Source organism: Clarias gariepinus, chromosome 2 (genome assembly GCF_024256425.1).
Source record: "Clarias gariepinus isolate MV-2021 ecotype Netherlands chromosome 2, CGAR_prim_01v2, whole genome shotgun sequence".
Classification (NCBI taxonomy): Eukaryota; Metazoa; Chordata; class Actinopteri; order Siluriformes; family Clariidae; genus Clarias; species Clarias gariepinus.
The window spans coordinates 592,501-618,012 of record NC_071101.1 but is presented as its reverse complement, the minus strand read 5'-3'; the positions used below and the strand labels follow the sequence as shown (position 1 = coordinate 618,012).

Sequence of the window (25,512 nt, the reverse complement as noted above, 5' to 3'; positions counted from 1 at the left end):
TGCTAGTACTGAATCAGTGAACATTGGGTTGCCCCACTGTGGTTTTGACGTGGTTGGGTGGCTCCTATCAAATCTACAGGATAAAGCACAACATAATTCTTTTAGTTGCTCCGTGTCTTTGTGTCTCCTTTTCCCCCTGTAATGCTTATGGAGAAGGTAATGACAACATGTTTAATGTACAGACATGTTTTGCATAAACAGTATAACACCCACCAAGACAGGTTGCTGCTTTCTGAATAATATGACTACGCAGACATTTTAGTGTGTGTGTGTGTGTGTGTGTTGCCTTTTGTGGTTAATGCCTCTCAGCTCTAAGGAAGTGGAAATTTTGTTTCAATTGTTGTTGCAGAGATGGAACTGTACATATTGCTCTTTTTTCTGAAATGTACAGATGTGCAGGCCTTTGCAACTGGTATGTTTACTTTTAAATTATATTCTTTTTTAGTGTCAGTATTATTACTATTATTTCTGTAAAAAACAAGTTCTTATTTTGTTTGAATGGGTTTACTCCAAACTGTCAGTATTTAATGATTGCATGTAAATCAAAGAGCATCGTTGCAATTTATCCTGATATGAATTTGTTTCAGAGAACTCATCATTCCCTCACACACTGACTGTCAGGCCGGGAGATGACACCAGACTGCTGTGTAACATCACCGGGTATGAGGTTGTGTCCTGGTACCTTCTAAATGATATGGAAGATTTTACACTCCTGATTTCAGCAGAGAAAACCCGCACTCGTAAAATCCTCCCTGTTAATTATAACCAAGATGATGAACGCTTCATCCTGGAGCCGGACAGCGAGGTTAACACGGCCATATTCACCATCAATAACGTCAATAAAGACGACCTGGGACGTTATTTCTGTGGAACTAAAGCCAGATTTCAGGACCATATGCACTTTAAGAAGGTGACCACATTGCAGTTTGAAGGTTTGTGTTCTCCTGTAATCGATAATTTGTTAACACTGCATAGGCTATTAATCTACATAATAATCACTTTTATTAATGACAGGATCCATGAGTTTATAGTTCAATAAATAGTCATCATTCTATTTTTGAAGTGTGACATTTCCTCAGAAGCGGCAGGTATGTGAGGTACTGTATGTTGACACGCTAACTTGTTGCTGCTAGAGTGGAAATGTCACACTGCAAAAGTAGAATATTAAGTATATATTGAAATAACTTATACATTACAAAATATTATATTTAAATGTTTGTAGCTTGTGAATCAGTGTGTTTTGATTCATTTACAGGATAGATTTTGTCATTACTAAAGAAATGAATAGTCTGTGCAATATTAACTATTTATTCATTACAATATGTGTAGATAAATTACATACAGTGGAACCTCGGATTACGAGTAACACGGTTTACGAGTGTTCCGGAAGACGAGCAAAGATTTTTAATGAATTTTGACTTAAAAAACGAGCGTTGTCTTGGTTTACGAGCTCCGAGTATCATGTATAACGCATGCGCTTCTTGTTTTGACACAGAGCGTCGCGTCGTCACAACTGAGCCAATGGTTTTTCTCTCTCTGGCACTGCGGGTATTCATCTCCCCTGCTGGGTCTTAGTGCTCGTCTCTTACTGGTATAATCAACATCTGTGCACGCGTGTACTGTTTACTATAACACTGTGACTACGTGTGTGTGAAACATATTTTATTATGTGTTCGGAAGCGCGTGTGTGCAGCGCGTGTATTGTTTCTTATAACACACGTGTGTTCGTGCGAGTAAGGCAAAAGAAATTTTCAATACAGAGGTTAAAAATCAATTTTCTTCCTGTGTGTGCGCGAGCGCAATAAGACACTGTGCCGGCTGTGTGTGTGTTTGTGTGTAACCCTCATTCACAAACACACATGTGCGCACAGAAATGAAGGCAAGAGGCACACACTCTGCTCTCTAAAGAAACTCTGTCGCAAATCTTTTCAGAGGTAAGGTGCTGGGTCATTTGCTTGTTTGTTTTACTTTACAGCAGTGATTCTGTTAGTTTGAGCTCACACGAGTGTCATTGGCGATGTTCATTGCTTTTTAGATAAAACAGTGTAGCGGGAGAGAGGCGTCGATTTATGACCTCTGTTTACGGAAGTGTAGGCCAGTGCGGGAGATGCATTGTGGGTAATGCAGTCCGGTGTGTGTGAACGCGAATGTGAGATTTAAGTTAAGATATTGAGCCTGAATTTTGTTCTTCAGTAGTTTTTTTAGTTGGATTTAAGTGCAGGATCCACCCGAAAGTTTGTACTATAACCTGACAATGCAGAAAATAAAAGAACGGGCATCGACCAGTTTGTCCATCTCATCATTACACGAGCATGGATTAACGAGCTGTTACGCTGTCGCGAGCAACATTAAAATAAAGCGGAGAAGCATTAATAATTTAGAAGAGAACAACAGTCTTTCCGTTAATGTGTGTGAGTGTGTTTAAACGAGAGAAGAAAGTTTTAATGTGTAAGATGAGGAAAGAGAAACAGGAGGGGCTGAAAGCAAGAGTCTCCACTTACTCTAGCCTCTCACACACACACACACGCACACACACATTCACAGCGCCTGCATGCACAAAGGAAAACGCTTATCTGCCGGGATTTATTTTTAACTTTTTTGAAAGGTAACGTGCAGGTTAATTTGTTTTATTTTTACTTTATATTTTGTATTAATTATTTTTATGTATATATTTTTTTGGGCTGTAAAACAAATAATTTAAGTTTCCATTATTTCTTATGGGAAAATTAAATTTGGTTTACGAGCATTTTGGAATACGAGCTCACTTCCGGAATGAATTGTGCTCGTAATCCGAGGTTCCGCTGTATTACTATTATGATTAACTTACATTAAATTTATGTTGTCTTTGATAACAATGAATAGTACATTAAATGAATGCCAGCTCTCATGCAGGCTCTGTGTTATGTTGCTTTTCAATGATACCCACGGATGATGGGTCATTTTGCTTGTCCACTTGTCCAGCAAAGTAATGAACTGTTGTTCCCTTCTTTCTAGTTTTACCCCCTAAAGTATGAAATTTTACTTAAAATTCCTGAATACTACAGTATGTGCAGGACACCTCACAGGGAGCTACTAGCCAATCAGAACACAGCAAATGACCCTTGCCCATTCAAACTCTCAGATGCCACCTACCTTTGTATGATGTCATTTTTTACGACACTGAATGCCACAAAGTTGGCTGTACATTATATTGGGTGTTTGAAATAGTGAAATCAGCAGCAGTTGTGTAAAACTTTATACACACAGACAAAACTTAAAGCTGCATGGCATCATCCTAATCAGACTGCTCCAATCACAACTGTTTAAACCCCTATAATAGAGCTGTGTAGGACCATCATAATCTGATCAAAAAGATTTGAAAAAGAAAGTGAAACTTATGAAGGATGAGGTTGTTTTGCTTGTAGAGGAGCAAATAAAATTTAAGGAAAAAAATCATTTTAATGTGTGTGGCATGAATGATGCCAACAACTCCAGGAAAACCAGCGATGCGCATAATGGTGGGAAATCTCAGCTATGACAAACTCGAATCATCCTTATTATAAAGCTGTTATCTCCACTGTTACCAAAAAACGTAAAGTAAAAGTCACCTATGGAGACACCTAAAAGTAGGACCAAAATTCCATCACTTTGAGAATCTTTGCCCACTTAGAAGAGATTTCGTACTCTGAGACGCTTAGGAAATACTGTATGAACCCAGATCACACAGTTAAAACACACAAAACATTGAAAAAATTCAAACAAAAAAGAGCATCACTCTAAGCAGTCACTCTAATAACTAATTATTTGACACACTGTAAGGATGTTAAAATTCCAAGGTAAAGGTTTAATCTTATCGGCTCTCTATTTCAGTGGAAAAAGAGGAACCAGAAGATGAAAAAGATGACATGGAGAAAGAAGGCAAGAAATAAATAAGATAGAGAATTTGTGTGTAATGTAATCACTTTACTTTTAGAATAATTCTAAAAACCCTCTCTTTCTCTCTCTCGCTCTCATCAGGTGAACCAACTGTGTGTGAGAAGGTGTTGATGTTTGGAGGTGTGGGCGTGGCAGCTCTACTCTTTCTCCTCTCTACAATAGTTGCATATAGTGTTATTAGATGCTGATCACATTTAATAGACTGTTGAATTAATTTAACAAACATTAATACGCTGAGATATGAAATAACAATACTGTAGCTTTAAACAATGACTCAAGGTGTATCTGTTTCTTCAATACCTGGACTAAGCCCCACCCAAAAAACACCCTTCTTAACTGTGTTTGTCTGATGATACTTAGTATCTACATTATGCAATGATGGAAACTTCAGAGCACTTTTTGTAAGTCGCTCTGGATAAGAGCGTCTGCCAAATGTCTAAATGTAAATGTAAGCTTTTTTTTGTCTGCACTTTCTTTTATCCTACAGCAGGGGTAGCTTAGGGGTAGCTTAGTGGTTAAGGCAATGGACCGGAAGGTCCCAGGTTCCACGCCACCACCAAACTGTCACTCTTGGGCCCTTGAGCAAGACCCTTGTCCCTCAACAGCTTAGATGTAATAAAGAGATAAAATTTTAATCACTCTGCACAAGGGTGTCTTCCAAATGCCAAAAAAATGTTTATTTACACACTGCTTCCTGTAAAAAAAACAAATAATGTTTGTTGGTAATTTAAATTTTCATTTAAGAGCCTTTGTTTCTTCCCTACTCAAAGTTGTGATTGTCAGAGATTCTGATATTTCTTTTGTAAAGTCCACATTTGGATGAAGTCCACAAGTGTACGTATGTCTATTTAACTGTATTTTCTTTATTTAAATTAAATAAATAAATAAATAAATAACTAAATAATGTCCTGTTATGGGGTTTTTCTCTGCAGCAGGGTCCGGAGCACTTGTTTGGATAGAAGGAAAATGAATGGGCCAAAACACCCCAAAATCTGTTTGTTACTGCACATCTCATGTGTACTGTGAAACTGCTTCAAGGTGAAAAGGCTTGTCAGTGCTGCTCAAGTCACACACAATATAGAGTTTACATCTGAACTTTATTCTCAGTGAGGTAGCTGCAGAAATCCCCATTTCACCTCTTGTAGAAAATAAAAAACAGAATCACTGATTTGGAGAGGATTCCTCCCACCTAAAGTAACTTGCAATCTCTAGAAATTGAAGCTAATCACATTCTCAATGGCACACAAGTCTTTGCACATCTCTACTTTGCAATATCTGCCCACTTTGCTTTGCAGAACTGCTCAAGTTAGGTTAAATTTGATGGTGACCATTTGTGGACTTCAGTCTTCACAGATTTTCAATAGAAAAGTAAGAACCACCACTCAAGGTAAATGTTCGTATTAGGTGGTAAAATGATGGCTCAGCCCTCAATAGCACTTTAGTGCAAACTGAATTGTATTTACAGCGCTGGAAATTTACAGCCTACTGGTGATGTATATTTACAGGTGCACTAAAAAAAACTCAATATACCAAAGAAACAAAACAGCAAAATAAAGGGAAACAAGTCTAGCAAAATAACACATCACACACACACACACACACACACACACACATAGTATCCACAATATACCAGTTGAACGTTCGCTCAAGGCACCACAGCTGTACTCTTGCTCTGATTTGGTTAACAAGCAACTAATTTGATTCTGGCCTTCTCTTTTATAGGCCAGACTCCACCCCTTCCTGGGACTTCTCATACTGTAAAATGGTAGGTACAGAAGGTATAGTCACTCATTTGTACTTTTACTTTATGTCAACCACAAACCCCACATATTAACCAAAGTAAAGTGAAACATTCATTACAAAACAATAAATTTAACAGTTTAATTTTATGATGTACACACAAACGCGGGTACCCCTAGTGGCATTCAACATCGGTTTGGGCTCGCTCTGGTGCACTGCACCGGTGACGCGCAGTCAGTGGCATCATAACTGCGCCGCCCGATTGCACTGTTTGGCCGACTTAGCGCCTCACACTGAAATGCCAACCATCGCCCACATGGTTAAATACACCAACGTGAAAAATGTTTGGGATTATTAATACTGATGGAAGGTGCTATCCGCGCCGCCAACAGCAGAACAGCTGGAGGGAAAATAAGTGTGATTATTACAAAGGTAAGCATTGTGTGTGTGCCAGTGTTGCCCAGCAGTGATACCTAGGCCAACCTTGTCACACAAGAACATTCAACTTTTTCTCCTTCAACCACATTGTCCTGTTGAAAGGTAAAGCTTCTTCACACTTCTTGACAACTTTCTGTCAAAGGCCAGCAGATTTTGGGGTGCTTTGCCCCATTCATTTCCCTGTTGCAGAGAAAAACCCTATAACAGGACATTACCACCCCCATGTCTTACTGTAGTGTAATAACTGATGTTATTTGGGTGGTGAGCCATGGTGGATTTTTGCCAGATGTATGTTTTGCTGTTGTGGCCAAATAGTTTAATTTTAGTCTCATCTGAACACCTGCATTTTTGCAAAGCTCAGCCATGACTCCATGTGCCCTTTCTTGAGGAGTGGCTTTTATCTTGCAACCCTCCCATGCCACATATGTGAAAAAATTGTGATATTGTTGTCACTTGCACACAATCACCGCTCTTTGTCATAAATTTCTGCAACTGCTTCAGAGTTGCTGTAGGCCTCTTGGTAAACTCTCTGACCAGTTTCCTCCTGGCTCTTTAAGCCAGTTTGAAACACATCTTAATCCTGGGAACGCCTGTGTTGTACCTTTAGTCCTTAATAATAGACATCACTGTGCTTCTAGGCTGTAATAAAGCCTTTAAATTTTTTTTTTTTTGGTGTTCCACAGGGACACAAAGCCAGATGAAAAACAAGATCTTAATAAATTTGAGCAATGTGTGAAGGACATTGGACACTGGATGCTAATTAACTTCCTGTTGTTTAATTCTGACAAGACAGAAGTTCTGGTTGGAACTAGGACCACATGCATCTAGAAGTAAACTTTTTGATCACAGTGTTACTGTAAATAACCTTTCTGTTCCAACATTTGCCGTAAAAGACCTCAGTGTGATTACAGTTTCTGTCATTTGAAGCTCATGTAGATAATATTACCAGGATAGCATTCTTTAATCACAGAAATATTGCCTAGATTAAGAAATTTCTTGTCGCTAAACAATGCAGAAACATTAGTTGATGCTTTTATTACCTCTAGGTTGGACTATTGTAATGCCTTACTGTCTAGATGTTCAACTTGGTGCATAAACAACTTCAGAATGCAGTATTGATAGTTCTCACTACACAACTTCTTACAGTGTTATTTGTTAAGATAACAGGTAACATTGTGTTCTTGGAAACTTTGGAGACATAGACTAAATAAACTAAAAAAACTAAATTGAGCCAGCTTTCCTAAGATGCCATCACATGATTTTATAAGACCCCTGCCCCCCCAGACCAAGAACAACCTTAAAGATCCCAACCAATCTGGATTCAAAGTGGCACATTCCACAGAGACTGCCCTTCTGTTAGTCCTTGAGAAGCTCCATGCTGCTAGATCAACTAAACTATCAGCTGTCCTCATCCTCCTGGACCTGTCAGCTTGATGCAGTAAACAAAAAATTCTATGGTCTATTCTTACAAGAATCTGTGGAACAACGTGGCAATGGTTTGCTTTCTACCTAGAAGATTGGTTGTACGAGGTGACATGAAGAGGATCCACATCTGCCCCATGCAGACTCCCTACTGGTGTCCCACAGGGTTCAGTACTTGGTCCTCTTCTGTTCTCCCTCTATACTCGGTCTCATCGTAAAGTCATATAATCGCATGGCTTTTCATTTTATTGTTATGCAGATAACATGCAACTTAATCTCTCCTTTTCTCCCATAGACATTCAGGCTTCCACCCGGATCTCAGCTCACTTTGTTCAGTGTATTTTTTTCTATTCTTCAAGAACATCCTCTTTAAGAACATCCTCTTCTTTAAAGCCTGGATGCTGGATGGAGAGTGATGCTCAACTTGTTTCTTCAGAATTCCTCATGGGTATTTAAATTTTTGCAACATAGTCTTGAATGTATTTGTCAGGAAAAATACTTTGTGCTGTATGCAAATTAAAAAATCTTGTTTACTAACCTAGAAACCCAGTGTAAGTATCTATCCAGTGACGGAAATTTCAAAGCACTTTTTGTAAGTTGCTCTGGATAAGAGCATCTGCCAAATGCCTAAATGTAAATGTCTGCCAAATGCCTCAATGAAATCGATAGACCACATTTGGGGGAATATTTTGTTGTAGAGTGTCCCATAGAAAATGCTGATTCTGAGAGGAACTAAAGGTTTTTTGACAAATCTGTTGGGGTTATGCTGAGCACTGTATGTTGTTTGAAGCCTCATCAGTTTGAGGAAGACAAACTACCCGCAGGATAAAACCCTGAACACAACCAAGTTTCGATGTTGTTGCACACTTGAAATGGAAGTATACACACTGTTCTTTCTTCTGACTACACATGTGCAAGGCTTTGTAACTGGTATGTTTACTTCAAAGTTCCTCTAATTTTATTAGTTTGATAATGTCAGTATTTACTATTATTAGTACTTAAATACATCTCTGAATGCGTTGGGACACATCATCAGTGATGTTTTCTGAGATTCGGGTTTCACAACATCAGACAGCCTCTCTCCACTTTGCAGCTCCTAAGATTCCAAGCCTGGAAAAGATCTTGCACAGGGAGTGAGTGGCAAAGCCTCTGCACCCTACTTCTATGGGCTCACAGAAAGCCTTCCAGCCCCTCCTCCGACAGTCCTCTATGAGCTCCTAGTACTTGAGCCGCTTGCGCTCATTTGCCTCTTCCATGCGGTCCTCTCATGGGACTGTCAGTTCCAACTAAAGAACTTGGTTGGAAGATGCAGATGTTAAAATTATATCGAGTCTCAATGAGGTTGATGTCATAAATTCCGGGAACTTGAGCTTCCTTCTCAGGTCAACCCACAGCTCCCAGTCTGATGCCAATAAGAGTAGGCTGGTTGATTTTCCCTGTTCTTGCAGCTGCTCACTAGAAGGCAATTCTTCTCTGGCTGCCAACATATTTGTTGTTGGCCACTGCATGTGAAATGGCCTCTGCTATACACTTCAGGACCTACAGTATATTACTATATTAAACAGAAATTATTTCCAAAGTATAGTCTCTAAAGTAGTGTCTGAGTATTTCTGTTTTCAATTCTTTGTGTATATATATATATATATATATATATATATATATTTTTTTTTTTTTTTTTTTTTGTGTCAATATGGGGTGCTGTGTGTACATTAATGAGGCAAAAAAATGAACTTAAATGATTTTAGCAAACGGCTGCAATATAACAAAGAGTGAAAAATTTAAGGGGGTCTGAATACTTTCCGTACCCACTGTGTATATATATGGCAATATGGCTCCAAAAAGAATGTCGGATATACTGATTTCATGTAAAGAGCATCGTGGCCTTTTTTCCTGCTATAATATATGTTATGATATAACTCTGTGTTCCCTCACACACTGACTGTCAGGCCGGGAGATAACACCAGCCTGCTCTGTAACGTCACCAGTTTTAAGGTTATCTCTTGGTACTGTCTAAATGATAGCGGAGATTTTACTCTTCTGATTCCAGCAGAGAAAACCCGCACTCCTGTTAATTATAACAAAGATGATGATCGCATCATCCTGGAGCCGGACAGGGAGGTTACCACGGCCATATTCACCATCAATAACATCACTAAAGACGACCTGGGACATTATTTCTGTGGAACTAAAGCCAGATTCCAGGAGCATATCAGTATTAAGGTTTTATTTATAAAGTGTGACATTTTTACAGGAGGTTACCATGGTAATCACATCAGATACCTGCCAAGAATATTAAGCATATATTTGACTATAAACTGACATAACTAAACATTAGTTTTCCTGACAGTTTTGATGGCTCCAAGAGTTTAGGGGAAAATACGTAAGCATCACAGTCTATTATATTTACTAATTCCTCTGCTGAAGAGAGAAGTGTTAGCCTTCTTTTACAACATACTGTTTGCTTTATCAGGACTGACCCGGCTCCCTGATCCCAGCCTCCACACACTACTTTTGTTTAGTCTTACTGAGTAAGGTACCAACGGTGTGAAACACATTAAGACTATTTTCAGTTTTCCGTGATACAGATGCCTCCATCATTTTAAAATCCTGTAAAAAGATTATACTGTAATGCTGGACACACCCCCTTAGGCTCGCCCATGCCCACCTGCACTGGCTTTTATTACAGACCTGGTACCAAGCGCTAGCCGCGCCCTCATGCAGATAATTAGTCTAAAAGGCTGGCATCTGTGTGCAGATGTAGAGCTGTGCCCTGTAACGAGGCAGTGCCACATTACTCTGGCATCTGATTTAAAGGAAAAGGAAGAAAAGGAACTTAAAGTAAATGAGAACACATTAAAGAAAAGGAATTAAAAGAGAAAGCAACAGGGAAAGGAATGAAGCTATGGCTAACAAGCTAACAAAGCTCAGTGGCTCACACCGTGGCACTCAGATTAGTTTGAGCTCTATGGTGTACATTCTCATCCTCCCTGGATGATCTGACTGAGATTAGATGAGTGTGGTTTCGGGTATATTCTCATCAGTGTTAAATAAAATGAGCATCACATACAGCAGACGTTAAGCAGTCACGCTAATAAATCATTCACTCATGACTCACTTCATGTGAAGAGGATGTGAAATTCCAAGGTAAAGGTTTAAGCTCATCTGCTTTTCAGTGGAAAAAAAGAAACCAGGATATGAAAAAGAGGATGCGGAGAAAGAAGGAGAGAAAAAACTAGCCCTAGAGAATTTGTGTAAAATATAATTACTGTTTATAACCAGTCTAATCTCTCTCTCTCTCTCTCTCACCAGGTGGACTGAGTGTGTGTGTGTGTGTCTGTGTGTGTCTGTGTGTGAAAGTGCTGATGTTTGGAGGTGTGGGCGTGGCCACTCTGATCCTCCTCTCTTTTTCTGTAAAGTCCACACTCGTAAGCCAGAAATAAGAAATGAAATGATGTATGTTTACCTTAATTGTTTATTTTTAAACACAGTACTTATTTATTTTTTTAACTTTTGGATTTAATGTGAGAAATTCATTCTGTTCATTGCTTGTGTTCTGTTCTTGCGAAAAGCAAAGTTTAATTTTATATCCATATCCAGGAAACCAATCCCAGAGTTCTTATAAAATAGGTTTCTGGTGGTCACTTCTCTATCCGTCCCCCAAACTTTACATCAAGTTTATATAATCTTTATAAATTTCGCATTGTCTGGTGGGATTTGCATACAGTTGGTAAAAATAGTAATTTGAAAAGAACACTTTTTTTTCATTTGTTTTGATTTATTTAACCCCCAGTTGCTCTCTTCGCATTGTGTATGAGGTTTCTTAATAACTTGATTTGGTTTATTGATTTGTTGAGCAATTCCATCACATACCCATACTGCTTCAGTTTAATTTTTATTTAGTTTGTCGCCTGATTTTTCTCTGTATATATTAGAAAAAGTTCTTCAAAAAAGTAAATGTAATGTCATCAGCAGTATCCAGTGATTTTGTCAGTGTTACCTGTTTCAGTTTTCTGTTTTAGGATCATTTTTTATTTTGTCCAACAGAGGGCACACCAAGCCAGAACTCACTCAGTGTGTGAGTGTGCAATGTCAAAAAAATAGCATCACAAGTCCCAGTTTGACTCGAACGCCCCTGGTATTGATCCTGGGACCAGCACCTGTGCCGTAGACACTCAGTATTGTCCAAAAACTGTCAATGACACACAAGTGGAGCGAGGAGTCCATGTGTATTTGTAAGGAAAGTGATGAGCTGCAGTGGAACTGTAGTCTATCATTACACATCCAATATAGACTGCTAATGAATATAATACATTATTCAAATGATAAGCTGTAACTATGACCCATACGATTTGTTTAGTAGCACAAAAACTCAATTCAGTGTTTTCTCAATAGAGTGACTAGTTTTGTCATTCGATTCTTTTATTATAGCCTCCCTAAATTCTTAACTGCATATGTGGAAAAATCTACATAATTTAAATATATACAGTACATTAGATGAAACACAATTTATAAAGCATATTTTATTGAAAAGGATAAACGCTAACCATGTCGGGGACATGGTGTCGGGGACATGGGGTCTTGTTTTGCAGAAGAACACACAGATGAGAAAAGTTTTAGGATTTTAGATCCAGCAGTAGTTTTAATCCCGATCCTGTGAATCAGCACCAGGCTGAAGCTTCAGGAAGGCCTTCAAGAGCTTATCTGCTGTAAATGTAAAAAAACACGAGACATGAACCTCCTCCAACACATCAACAGACTGCATCATTTTCAACATGGCCAGGACAGTGTCCTCCCGTCCAGGAGTCGTGTCTTACGCTGTGAAGGGTCTTCAGATGTTCTTACAGCAGTAACGTGGAGATCTGCTGTTAGCACGAGTTTAAATGACAGAACACGAGTTACAGAAGGCAAGTGAATGTGATATCAGGACACAGTAGCCATGTTCCTGCCATTACTCCAGAAGATCCAGCTCGGTATCAGACATTGTGGGTAATTTAAAAAGTAAAGTCATGTCAGATTTCGAGAGCCTTATTGATATGTGGAAACAGTTGGAGTGAAGGCTTCACAGGGTAGATTAGAGAAGGTCATTCTGTATTCCACAGGTTTGAAACCCAGCACACGCAGCCTCATGTTCACAGGAACCCCAGACTGGAATATCAGATGGGACAAATTCCTGCTCCAAAGAGACACTAAAGAGATGAAGAAAGTCTTCTTCCTACTCATTCATGAAGATGGAGGTGTGAGTTTTGTAGTTCCTTTATTTAGAACAATAAATGGTGGCACTTTTAGCAACACAAATTGTTATTATCATCATTATTTATAAGGTATTGTAATATAATAATAAGGTTCATACGCCCATAAACCAGCCACTTCATTACGCTTCCTGACACCTCATATGGTAACACTTCCTACAGTCTGTATCTCATTAAACCTATTATTATTATTATTATTATTATTATTATTATGCACAGCTTGAAACTTGAACTTTAGTGAGGCGAACACAATGAGAACACACACCTTTGTGTTACATTTTTTTAAGTGTTATATTCTCTCTCTCTCTCTCTCTCTCTCTCTCTCACACACACACACACACACACACACACATACACACACACACACACATCACACAGCCTGTGTTTTGTTTCTGCGCTCTGCTTCATGCAAATCTTGTGATTTGCCTTCCCTCTGTGACGCTGGTGTACGTCCTGTAGCTCCTCTTTTTAAACCCTACTAACTTTCCTTTTTGGTTTATCCTGTATGTGGGTAAATTATATTTCCTCTAACACACACACACACACACACACACACACACTGCTGGGCGCAGCGTATTAAACGTTTCACACGCAGTGTCCACACTTATAAACTTAAGACTGTTTTAGGTTTAAACTTCCCCTCTAGACCACTTGAGAGCGTTACAGCCCCCACCGTACAACATTACAGCTGGGTTTGTGGCTCTCATCATGCTGGAGAAGGGTCCGAGGCTCGGGGTTCTTAGGGGAACTGTAACTCGATAGCACACAGAGACGTGACGCGGGGTAGAACCTCATCTGTGTGGTTACTATCTATCACACTTAGATAGTCACACTTGTGCTACTCAGGACATTATGGGCTGCTGTACCACAAACCCCACACACTCTTTCTGCAGACATGCTGTACTACACCTGTACATTAATCCAACCTCAGACCAGCCTTTCCTCCTACAGCAGGGGCCAAAAGTTTTGAGATGACACAATGTTCTTTATTACAGACTCAGATGGTCCAGTGTTATCCCAACAGTAAAGCATCCTGAAACCGTTCATGTGTGTGGTCGCTTCTCAGCCAGAGGAGTGGGCTCACTCACAATTTTCCCAAAGATCACAGCTATGAGTAAAGAACGGTACAGAAACATCCTCTGAGAGCCACTTCTCCACTCCATCAGAAGACTTTGGTGATGAACAACACCTTTTACAGCATGATGGAGCTCCTCACCATGAGGCAAAGTCATAACTAAATGGCTCGGGGAACAAAATGTTTCAGATATAGAGCCAGGCCAGGAAACTCCCAGACCTTAATTACACTGAGAACTTGTGCTCAATCCTAAAGAGGCGGGTGATTGATTGATTGATTGATTGATTGATTGATTGATGGTTGGTTGGTTGGTTGATAGATAGATAGATAGATAGATAGATAGATAGATAGATAGACAGACAGACAGACTGATTGATTGATTGATTGATTGATTGATTGATTGATTGATTGATTGATGGTTGGTTGGTTGGTTGGTTGATTGATAGATAGATGGATGGATGGATTGATGGTTAATTGATAGATAGATAGATAGATAGATAGATAGATAGATAGATAGATAGATAGATACTTTATTGATTCTGAAGTAAATTTCCAACAGTCAGTATGGATATTAACATAATAAACAATAAACATGTTGCAATTACAGATTGTCAGTCATTTATCGTGTAGTCAGAAAACAAACAACCTTAAAACAACAATACTATAACAGAAATGACTAGGATAAAAAGAGTATATATGTCTTTATACTTAATTCAATATATTAGAATATCATCAAAAAGATGATTTATTTCAGTAATGCGATTTAAAAAGTGAAACTCAGGTATTTTATAGATTCACTACACACAGACTGATATATTTCAAGTTTTTATTTCTTTTTATTTTGCTGATTACAACTTACAGCTAATGAATACCTAAAATTCAGCATCTCAGAAAATTAGAATATTACTTAAGACTAAAAAAAGATTTTTAACACAGAAATGACTGAACCGGACTGAGAGACGATTTAAAGGCTTTGCAGGTGTTTTGGAGGTAATTAGTGAGTCTCCACTACTGAACCTGTTCACGATATTCTAATTTTCATACTACTGGGTTTTTATTAGCTGTAAGCCACAATCAGCAAAATTAAAAGGAATAAATACTTACAATATATTTACATTTACATTTAGGCATTCGGTGGACTGTTTTATCCAGAAGACTTTGTGCTTGGAAGTTTCCTTCACTGGAGAGATCGTTACACTGGGTTCCTGCCTAAGGGCCTTCAGTCACACACTGATGGGAAGGTTATTGGGGGTTTGGGGTGGGGTGTGTATATATATATCATATATATCAGTCTGTGTCCAATGAATCTGTATAATATCTGAGTTTCACATTTTGAATTGAATTACTGAAATAAATCAACCTTTTGGTGATATTATAATTTCTTTAGAGTCACATGTGTGTATAAGAGAAAGAGAATGAAATAAATCTGTGGAAATATCACTGAATGAGGATGAGTACATTTGTACAACAACAACAACAACAACAGTAATAATAATAATAATAATTAATAATTAACAACAACAATAATAATAATAATAATAATAATAATAATAATTAACAACAACAACAACAATAATAATAATAATAATAATAATAATAATAATTAACAACAACAACAACAACAATAATAATAATAATAATGTTAATTATTATTATTATTATTATTATTATTATTGTTGTTGTTGTTGTTGTTAATTATTATTATTATTATTATTATTATTATTATTAACAACAACAACAATAAAAACAATAACAACAACAACAATAATAATAATAATAATAATACCATACATATTGTCACCAAACTGCTCTCAGTGTGTGTGTGTGTGTGTGTGTGTGTGTGAGTAGGCATGTACTGTAACCGGAGCTGGTCTCTCCCTCTCTCTCTCTCTCTCTCCCTCTCTCTCTCACACACACACACACACACACACAGTGTTCCGGCAGTGAAGGACTCGGAGTGTGTGAGCGCTTCTCCTCTAACCGGATTAACAGTCACGCGGATTAATTAACGGCTGGTGCGTGTGTGTGTGTGTGTGTGTGTGTGTGACCATGGCCGCGCAGTTCCAGTGCAGGGTTCAGTTCCTGGACGACACCGACCCGTTCAACAGCACCAGCTTCCCCGAGCCCGCGCGCGCTCCCCGGTACACCTTCAGCACGGACACTGCGCTCGGGGACCAGCTGTCCGCCCTGCACGCGCTCCTGCACCCGCCGCACAAGGTCAGGGGGAGAACCCTTACACAGTGTATAACTATATATATCTATATATATATATATCATTATTATTATAATCATCATCATCAGAACAACAATAATAATAATTATAATAATAATGGACATGTCACTGGTACATGTTTTTATTCCAAATTAGTTCCCACCCCCCCCCTCTCTCTCTCTCTCTCTCTCTCTCTCTCACACACACACACACACACACACACACAGTTTGAATAAACATGTGCAGGGTGAGCACTCACAGCTCTGTGGATACACAGTCTGTGTGTGTGTGTGTGTGTGTGTGTGGAGCAGCACTTTTTCCCCCACTTTTTAACTTAGTTCGCTCTGTTTTTCTGTGTAGCATCATCTGCAAGATTGTGTTTATTTCCATAAGTTAGAGTTGCATGTGGCGGTGGTGGTCAGAGCGCTCGGGAACTGAGTGACTGATGGGAGGGTCGGCGGTTCGACTCGCAGCTCCACCAGGTTGCCGCTGTTGGGCCCTTGAGCGAGGCCCTTTACCCAGTCTTATCCAGGGGCGCTGTATCACTTATGTGAAGAAAAGAATTGTATACAGTGGGGGAAAAATTATTCAGTCAGCCACCAATTGTGCAAGTTCTCCCACTTAGAAAGATGTGAGAGGCCTGTAATTTTCATCATAGGTATACCTCAACTATGAGAGACAAAATAAGAAAAAAAAAACCCAGAAAATCACATTGTAGGATTTTTAAAGAATTTATTTGCAAATTATGGTGGAAAATAAGTATTTGGTCAATAACAAAATTTCATCTCAATACTTTGTTATGCACCCTTTGTTGGCAGTGATGGAGGTCAAACATTTTTCTGTAAGTCTTCACAAGGTCTTCACACACTGTTGCTGGTATTTTGTCCCGTTCCTCCATGCAGATCTCCTCTAGAGCAGTGATGTTTTGGGGCTGTCGCTGGGCAGCACGGACTTTCAACTCCCTCCAAAGATTATCTAAGGGGATGAGATCTGGAGACTGGCTAGGCCACTACAGGAGCTTGAAATGCTTGTTATGAAGCCACTCCTTCGTTGCCCGGGCGATGTGTTTGGGATCATTGTTATGCTGAAAGACCCAGACACGTTTCATCTTCAATGCCCTCACTGATGGAAGGAGGTTTTTACTCAAAATCTCACGATACATGGCCCCATTCATTATTTTCATTACACGGATCAGTCGTCCTGTTCTTGAGATCTATTTGACTCCACAGGTTGAGATCTTGTTTGGAGCCCCAGATCGAGGGAGATTATCAGTGGTCTTGTATGTCTTCCATTTTCTAATAATTGCTCCCACAGTTGAGTTCTTCACACCAAGCTGCTTACCTACTGCAGATTCAGTCTCCCCAGCCTGGTGCAGGTCTACAATTTAGTTTCTGGTGTCCTTCGACAGTTCTTTAGTCTTGGCCATAGTGGAGTTTGGAGTGAGACTGTTAGAGGTTGTAGACAGGTGTCTTTTATTCTAATAACAGATGCCATTAATACAGGTAACGAGTGGAGAACAGAGGAGCCTCTTAAAGAAGAAGTTACACATCTGTGAGAGACAGAAAACTAGGTGAATTTGTAGGTGACCAAATACTTATTTTTCACCATAATTTGCAAATAAATTCTTTAAAAATCTCTTCTTCCTCTTCTTCTTCTTTGTCTTTCGGCTGTTCCCTTTCAGGGGTCACCACAGCGAATCATTTGCCTCCATCTACAGTAACCCTATCCTCTGCATCCTCTTCTCTCACACCAACTGACTTCATGTCCAACATAAATCTCCTCTTTGGTCTTCCTCTAGACCTCCTGCCTGGCAGTTCCAACCTCAGCATCCTTCTACCGATATATTCACTATCTCTCCTCTGAACATGCCCAAACCACCTCAATCTGGCCTCTCTGACTTTATCTCCAAAACATTTAACATGGGTTGTCCCTCTAATGAACTCATTCTTGATCCTATCCATTCTTGTCACTCCCAAGGAGAACCTCAACATCTTCAGCTCTGCTACCTCTAACTCTGCCTCCTGTCTTTTCTTCAGCGACACTGTCTCTAAAAATTCTTTAAACATCCTACAATGTGATTTTCTGGATTTTTTAAACCATTAAACGTTAAACAACATCAGTTCATTTAGCAGACGCTCTTATCCAGAGCGACTTACATTTTTATCTCAATATACATCTGAGCAGTTGAGGGTTAAGGGCCTTGCTCTAGGGCCCAACAGTGGCAACTTGGTGGTTGTGGGGTTTGAACCTGGGATCTTCCGAACTCTAGTCCTACACCTTAACCACTGAGCTACCCCTGGGCCCTGTTCAGTACACAGTGACAACAAACAATGTTCCTCCAGGACCAAAGTGCTATATACAACATAAATTAACAAAAGCTAAGAACTATACAAAACACCAGATAAAGTGCACATGATAAACTTTTCATGATTTTGTGGTTTTCCTGAATATTATAAATAATTTTATGTTCTTAATAATTTTATGTATATTTTTGATCACACTCTATTAACTTATAAAACACTGCCGGCGTTAATTCACCTGCTCTTACTGAATTAATGCAAACAATGTGTCTTGTTGAACTGCTATCAGTGCATGCTAATGTGTGTGTGTGTGTGTGTGTGTGTGTGTGTGTGACAGGTGGGGGGTGATCTGAGATTCGAGCTGAGCCCAATATAACCCGTGGCGTCACATTTCCCGGCTGACGCGGTTCAGAATGCTCGTGAATCAGCTCGCACCATTACAACATCTTTATTTTTAATACAAACATTAAATACTTGTCATGTTTTAAAGTGTTAAACGTGTTAAAGTATCAGACGAGCTGAGACCAGAGTTCAGTCTGGAGCCGCGTCAATGGCAGACTGTACTAACCAGGGTGTAAGAGCTAGGCTAAGTGCTCTGGTGCTAATTGTCTGCAGTCAGATGTTAGCTAGCAGCCCGCACACATAGCGTTGGGAGTGTGTTCTGGAGTGTCTCTATCTGGAGATTTACATCTAAATTTACACTTATTATTATTATTATTATAAATATGGCGTGTGATGTAAAGGTCAGCTTGGTGATTAACACGACAGTAGCTTTAACAGTGCTGGGTCTGATCTAACAGAGGCTCTCCCAGTGCATTATGGGGTACGTGTCATGTGCACCTGTCTCTGACACTCAGCACGCTGGTTACCATGGTGAGCTGAACTTGTGCACGGTGTTGGAGTGTTAATCTGGACAGGTGTGCTGGTCAACAGCCGTGTTTAACACCGAGCATGAACGCGTTCACAAGTTCATCTAACAGACACAGGTTTTATTAACCTTATTATTATTATTATTGTTCTCTCTCTCTCTCTTTCTCTCTTTCTCAAGATTTAAAGGTGATTTATTGGCATGGCAGATATTTACATTCTCATTGATAAAGCTTGGAAATAAGTCATAAGAAAATAGCAGGAGTAAATAGATAAAAAAGAGACAAAATAAAAACAGAATAGTATAAAAAGGGTGATAATAAATACTCTCTCTCTCTCTCTACAGTTAGATGACTGTGCTCTTCAGCTCTCCCATAATGGCACGTACTTGGACTTGGATTCATCTCTTGATGAACAAATTGATGAACTGGAGGGGTTCGAGCCTGATGACTGTGGAGTGTAAGACACACACACACACACACTCTTCTATAACTTCTATAAGTCTGATGTAGCATGGCTACAATAGATGTAGCATGGTGGTGTAGTGGTTACTGTGGCCTCCCACCTCAAGGGTTGAGGGTTCGAGTTTGCATGTCCTCCTCATGCTTCATGGGTTTCCTCTGGTTTCCTTCCACATCTGCATTTTTAGTTTCTCTGTAGTGTGTGAATGCTTGTGCATCTGGATTCGATCCTGAATCATACCCATGGAGTCCCCTGGGATAGGCACAGGATCTGTACAGGATAAACGCTATAGAGAGATGAGAAGTGAGAGAATAATCCAATGGGGTATAATGAGAGTGGAGTGTAAAGTGTAAAGGAGTGTGAAGGAAGTCCAAGCACAGGTAGGACTTCAGGATGTGCAGGCTGAGTCAGAGAGACTGAGAGAGAGAGAGGAAGACAGTGAGAACAGGTTAATTATTCCCCCGCTACCCCTGAGGGGCAACAACCAAACATCCAAGTTTACCAAAACACGCTACTTTATAACTATGAACACATCCAGATCTGTGCGGTCACTTAAGAGATTAACAACAGACTATCTCAACAACTTTATTTGTACAGGATGTGCTAAAAGTCTCCATGCATATGTGGAAATTAACACAATTATCCCAATAATTCCATGCAGCAGTTCCAGAGCCGGCGACGTGGCTGCTGGAGCTTACTGAAAAGTATTAGGAGATATAAAATACGTTAGCATTTTCTGCTCTTATTATCTTCATATTTAGTTATTTAGGGTCATAAATGTGCCACTGTCCTATCAGCTACTCCACTCACAGTGCTAACCTGACACACTCACCTCGTTTCTTCTTTAACATCAGAAGAATTCATCCATTTCTCTCCACACAGGCCACACAGGCGCTTGTTCAGTCCCTTGTTATTATATGAACTGATTACTGCAAGTGGCAGGTCTCCCTTGGTGCACCATTTGACCTCCATTTGAGCTGATCAAGACTCAGTTTCAAGCTTCCTCACCACCCCACTGGGTTCTCCATACTGTACGTCCCCACTTTTCTGCTCTCTGCACTGGCTTCCTGTAGCTGCAGCATCAGATTCCAAACCCTGAGGCTCACCTACAAACCTAAAAACAGCCCAGCACCCACTTACCTCTCAGCTCTAATCCCACCACGCACCGCACCATGTTACCATCGGCCCTCCAGACCTCCTCGTCTGGTCAGAGATCTCTCAGGGATAAAGGAAGACATGCGTCTGGACTGCTTTCTGTTCCGGCATTGAGGTGGTAGAATGAACTTTGATGTTGATGAATCCTCTAAATGTCCGTACGGCCGAGTCTCTGACAATCTTTAAGCAACAACTAAAGAGCGGTTTATTTCTTAGACATTTGGGTTAACACCCCACAAAAAACTTCCCAACAGTGGTCGACTGATGATACTGAGTTATCATTGATGTGGACTTCAAAGCTCTTATGTAAGTCACTCTGGATAAGAGCGTCTGGAAAATGTGAATGTTAATAAACATGTCAAGGCAGAGGGTCTCCTTAGTTTGTAAGATGCTGCACTTTAAAAAAAAACATTTGGATAACCCTGAACAACACAGATCATAATCTAGGTCTAGGTTACTGTAGGGTAATGCAGAAAAAACAAGAGAGACTTTCCCTACATCACCACAGTGGCGTGTTTTTGCTTTGGGGGACATGTACAATGGTGCGGTCGGGGTTAGGAGCTCATCTGTGTCATCCAGTTTATGTCCAGGACGTCTCCATACTTCTGTTCAGACCACTCCTTGTTGAAGAGTTCAGATATTCGGTTTGGTGTCTGAACAGAATGAGAAAGGGGTCTCCTCTCTCTACTGTACTCACTTTACCAGGCTGAGGTTCATATTACACACTCAGCCTCAGCTGTTTACACCCGCTACACCACACACACACCAGTACTGCAGTGTCACTGCTGTCACAGCCTTGTGTTTTAACAGACAGATTTCTAATAGTGTGACCGTGGACAAACAGCCTTCTTTAAAACGTTCACAGTGTTCTAACAGCACCGCGGCTAAGCGTCTCATCACCGTACTGCGCTTGAACTCCAAGCTTGACGCAGCATTACGGTGAAGTGCTTATAATATGAATACGACACTTTAACACTTTAAAGCTCTGGGAATTTTGAATGCAATGAGCCAGACATCTGTGATCCTGTTCCTATGGTTTCTGTGAGTGATTCCTGTTACAGTCTAAACATTAAACACAAACTGGATCTAAATCAGACATAAACTCTGTTCTCAGAGGTAAGGAGTGAATACTCAACATGAACCATGACGTCTCCTGCAATTAATTCTGGTTCAGAGGAAACCCACCAAGCTCGGGGAGAACATGCAAACTCCATGCACACAGAGGTGTCATGTCACTCACAAGGCTACAGCGCTAATACCCCTATCTCTCCTATGCGGTTTGACTCACGGTGAGATGCGGTGTCAGGCACCATGAGTCGCCACGATTGCCCGCCGATGTTCCGCTGGCGTTCCGCGAAGTTCTGTAAGGACCGCAAGCTTCTGCGAAGACCGGCAAAAAAATTAAACATGTTTATTTTTTTACATGGAAAGATGAAAAACGTACTCACAGCGCCAAAAACTTGCGGTTAATCATGATGAACCGTACTTATGGCCACCGCGCGAAACCGCATAGGTGAGATAGGGGTATAAACACTAATTTAATTCAATTCAGTTTTATTTGCATACAACATTTAACAAGGGTCATTGTCAGAAAGCAGCTTTACACGATCAAAATAAAATTATGGAAGTTTGTATGAAATATAAATGTGTATAAATCAGAATGATCAGTTTGTCCCTGATGAGCAAGCTGGGCAAAAGTGGCAAAGGAAAAACTCCCTGAGATGGTAATAGGAAGAAACCTTGAGAGGAACCAGACTCAACAGGGAACCCATCCTCATCTGGGTGATAACAGATAGCAGGGATTGATCTGCGTTCATAGCCACCATGCCACCTTTCAGGTTAAGCAAAAAGGGAAATAAAAATTATGGTGATAAATCTTCCACCTCCATGGTTGAGGGTTCAATTCCCACCTCAGGGTTCTGTGTGCATGCAGTTGCATGTTCTTGGTGGGTATCCTCCGGGTACTCCGGCTTCCTCCCACAGTTCAAAGACATTCAGATTAGACTAACAGGTGTTCCCAAATTGCCCGTTCTGTGTGTGTGTGTGTGTGTGTGTGTGTGTGTGTGTGTGTGTGTGTGTGTGTGTGTGTGATTCCACTGGAATAAGCTCCAGGCCCTCACAACCCTGTATAGGATAAAGCAGTATAGAGAATGAGTGAAAGAGGTGATAAGAGCAGTAATGATGATGATGATGATGATGATGATCTTTCACCTTTTTTTTGTCTTTCAGAAAAGGAAAGAAACATACTATTATTCTGAGAACTCAGCTGAGTGTCCGTGTTCACGCCTGTATTGGTGAGTCTCATTTAAATCCTCTCTCTTTATCTCTCTCTCCCTCTCTGTGTTACTGGATGAGCAGGATGGATGGAGTAATAAATAAGAAGAGTAGATGAACAAACTCAAAGGTTTTATAAGTCAAAAGAATGGATGGATGGATGGATGGATGGATGATCGTGCAGGGTGTGTGCGTCCTGGATGACTGAGCAGGGTGTTTGGAGAATTCAGAAGAAAATAATGGAGGAACAAGACGAATGGATTGATGGATGGCTGTCAAAGTGGATTAGTGGATGAGATGCGGTGCAGGATGTGCGGAATGGATGGATGGACAGATGGATGAAATGTGAGAATGTGCTCATGGAATGAGAACTCTGTCTCTAAGCAGACACGTCTCTTCCTCTTACATTCTCATTGGTGTGTGTGTCTGTGTGTGTGTGTTTTGTGGTAACTGCTGTGCCTGTTATAGCTCCCAGCTGACCTGACCCACACACACACACACACACACACAGAGTGCTGAGTGTACAGTCGAGCAGGACGCAGACAGGAGTGTGTGTCTGTTTTTTCTAATTTTAGTCTCACTGGAGTCGTTTTCTTTTGGAAGGTGAAGCAGGAGATTGTCATGTCACAAACACACACGTGTCTCGCTTCAAAGGGGAAAAACCATCTGAACAACATAAACAATATAAACAGTCAATAAAGCTCAATAACAGAACAGAAGTTTTAAAACCCACCTCTTTTCTTTTCATCTCAATCCAAGCTGTTTCTTTGTTTTCAGTCCTATAAGAGGTGTGTTTTATAACACTGGACACTGAGTCACTCTGAGCACCGCATGAGCAAAAAACTAACTGTAAAAGTCAGATTTCTATTAAAAGAATGCACACACACACACACACACACACACACATACACACATGCACACGCACACACACACACACACACACACACATACACACATGCACACGCACACACAGTTTCTGAAGTTGTTTTGAAACAAAGATTCAGAGAAATACTGTGTGTGTGTGTGTGTGTGTGTGTGTGTGTGTGTGTAAAGTAAAAGTATGATCATGATCACACAGCCGATTCTGATAGCATGGAAAGAATTCTGACTTTTCTGGACTAAAACAAACCCAAAAACAAAAGTGCATCAGATTTGGTCATCTATCAGCATCAGCCGGTCCGTGTGTCCTGACTGGGATGTCTAGAATGATAGTCCAGTCACAGGGTGTGTGGTTTAGACTTCAGAATGATTATGAGCTCGAGTGATGTAGCTGAATCTCTGAGGACAAATAAAGCTGCTTGTTTTTATTCACTTGCTAGTACTGGGTCGGACACCTTCGCCTCCTGAGCGGCCCTAATCCATCCATACAGTGCGGGAAACATTTCTTAATGAGTTCTCCATATTGACATGATGTCATCACGAAGTCACTGCAGACTCCTGCTGTCTCCCGTTCCACCGCGTCTCTAAGCCGCTCCATCGGAGTGAGATCAGGTGACTGTGGAGGTCGTGTGAGTGCCGTGACCTCAAGAACCCAGTGTGAGATGATTTTAGCTTTGTGTCATGACGCGTTACAGTATCCTGTGATCATGAAGGGATGGACACGGTCAGGAACAACACACAGGTAGGCTGTGGGATTTAAACCATGCTCAAGTGGTACTAACGGGCCCAAAGTGTACCGAGAAACAAGAACCTCCCCCACACCATCACACCCCCACCACCAGCCTGAACCGCTGGTACACGACAGAAATCGAGGATCATCAGACCAGGCGACATTTCTCAGATCTTCTTGTGTCTGATGTTGGTAAGACCATGTGACCTGTAGCTTCAGTTTACTGTTCTTATCTGACAGGAGCACTCTCAGTATGGTCTTCTGCTGCTGTAGCACATCTGCACAAATGTTCGGGGTGTTGTGTGTTCAGAGACGCTCTTCAGCAGACCATCGGGTGTAACAAGATGTTATTAGAGTTCCCGTTGCCATTCTATCAGCTCTAACCAGTCTGGCCATTCTCCTCTGACCTCAACAAGACAATGTTCTGCGTTCCCAGGTGTACAGGTGTGAGGTGAGGAGGCAGTGACAGAGAGGACGAACGAGGCTCTTTAATGGTCACTGTAAAAGAACTCAGCGAGCTTCACAGGAACAGGACATTTGAGTTGCAAATAAACAAACAGAATGTCAGTCCTGTCTACTCAGTGCACAGATGTGTAGATAGCCAACAAGACTGCATTTAGAGAGAGTAGAGGAACATCACCAGTCTGAGTGAGTTTCTGTTCTTAACTGAGAGGAGAGGAACCTGATGTGGCCTTCTGCCATTATACTGTACGTAGCTCGTCAACCTTAAGATGTAATGTCTTGTGTGCACTTTTCTGCTCACCACAGTTGCAAAGGTGGTTATCTGGGTGACT

General features: G+C 40.5%; 1 protein-coding gene across 1 annotated transcript in view; it reads left to right on the top strand.

Annotated features, from left to right (window-relative positions):
• The first annotated feature begins 15,802 nt into the window (after positions 1–15,802).
• fhod3a (formin homology 2 domain containing 3a) overlaps positions 15,803–25,512 on the top strand; it is a 44,991-nt gene continuing 35,281 nt past the window's right edge. The window contains exons 1-3 of the mRNA XM_053513656.1: positions 15,803–16,056; positions 19,565–19,677; positions 23,065–23,129. Of these exons, the coding sequence (XP_053369631.1) occupies positions 15,889–16,056; positions 19,565–19,677; positions 23,065–23,129 (346 nt within the window). The 5' untranslated portion in view covers positions 15,803–15,888. The remainder of the gene's footprint in view (positions 16,057–19,564; positions 19,678–23,064; positions 23,130–25,512) is intronic.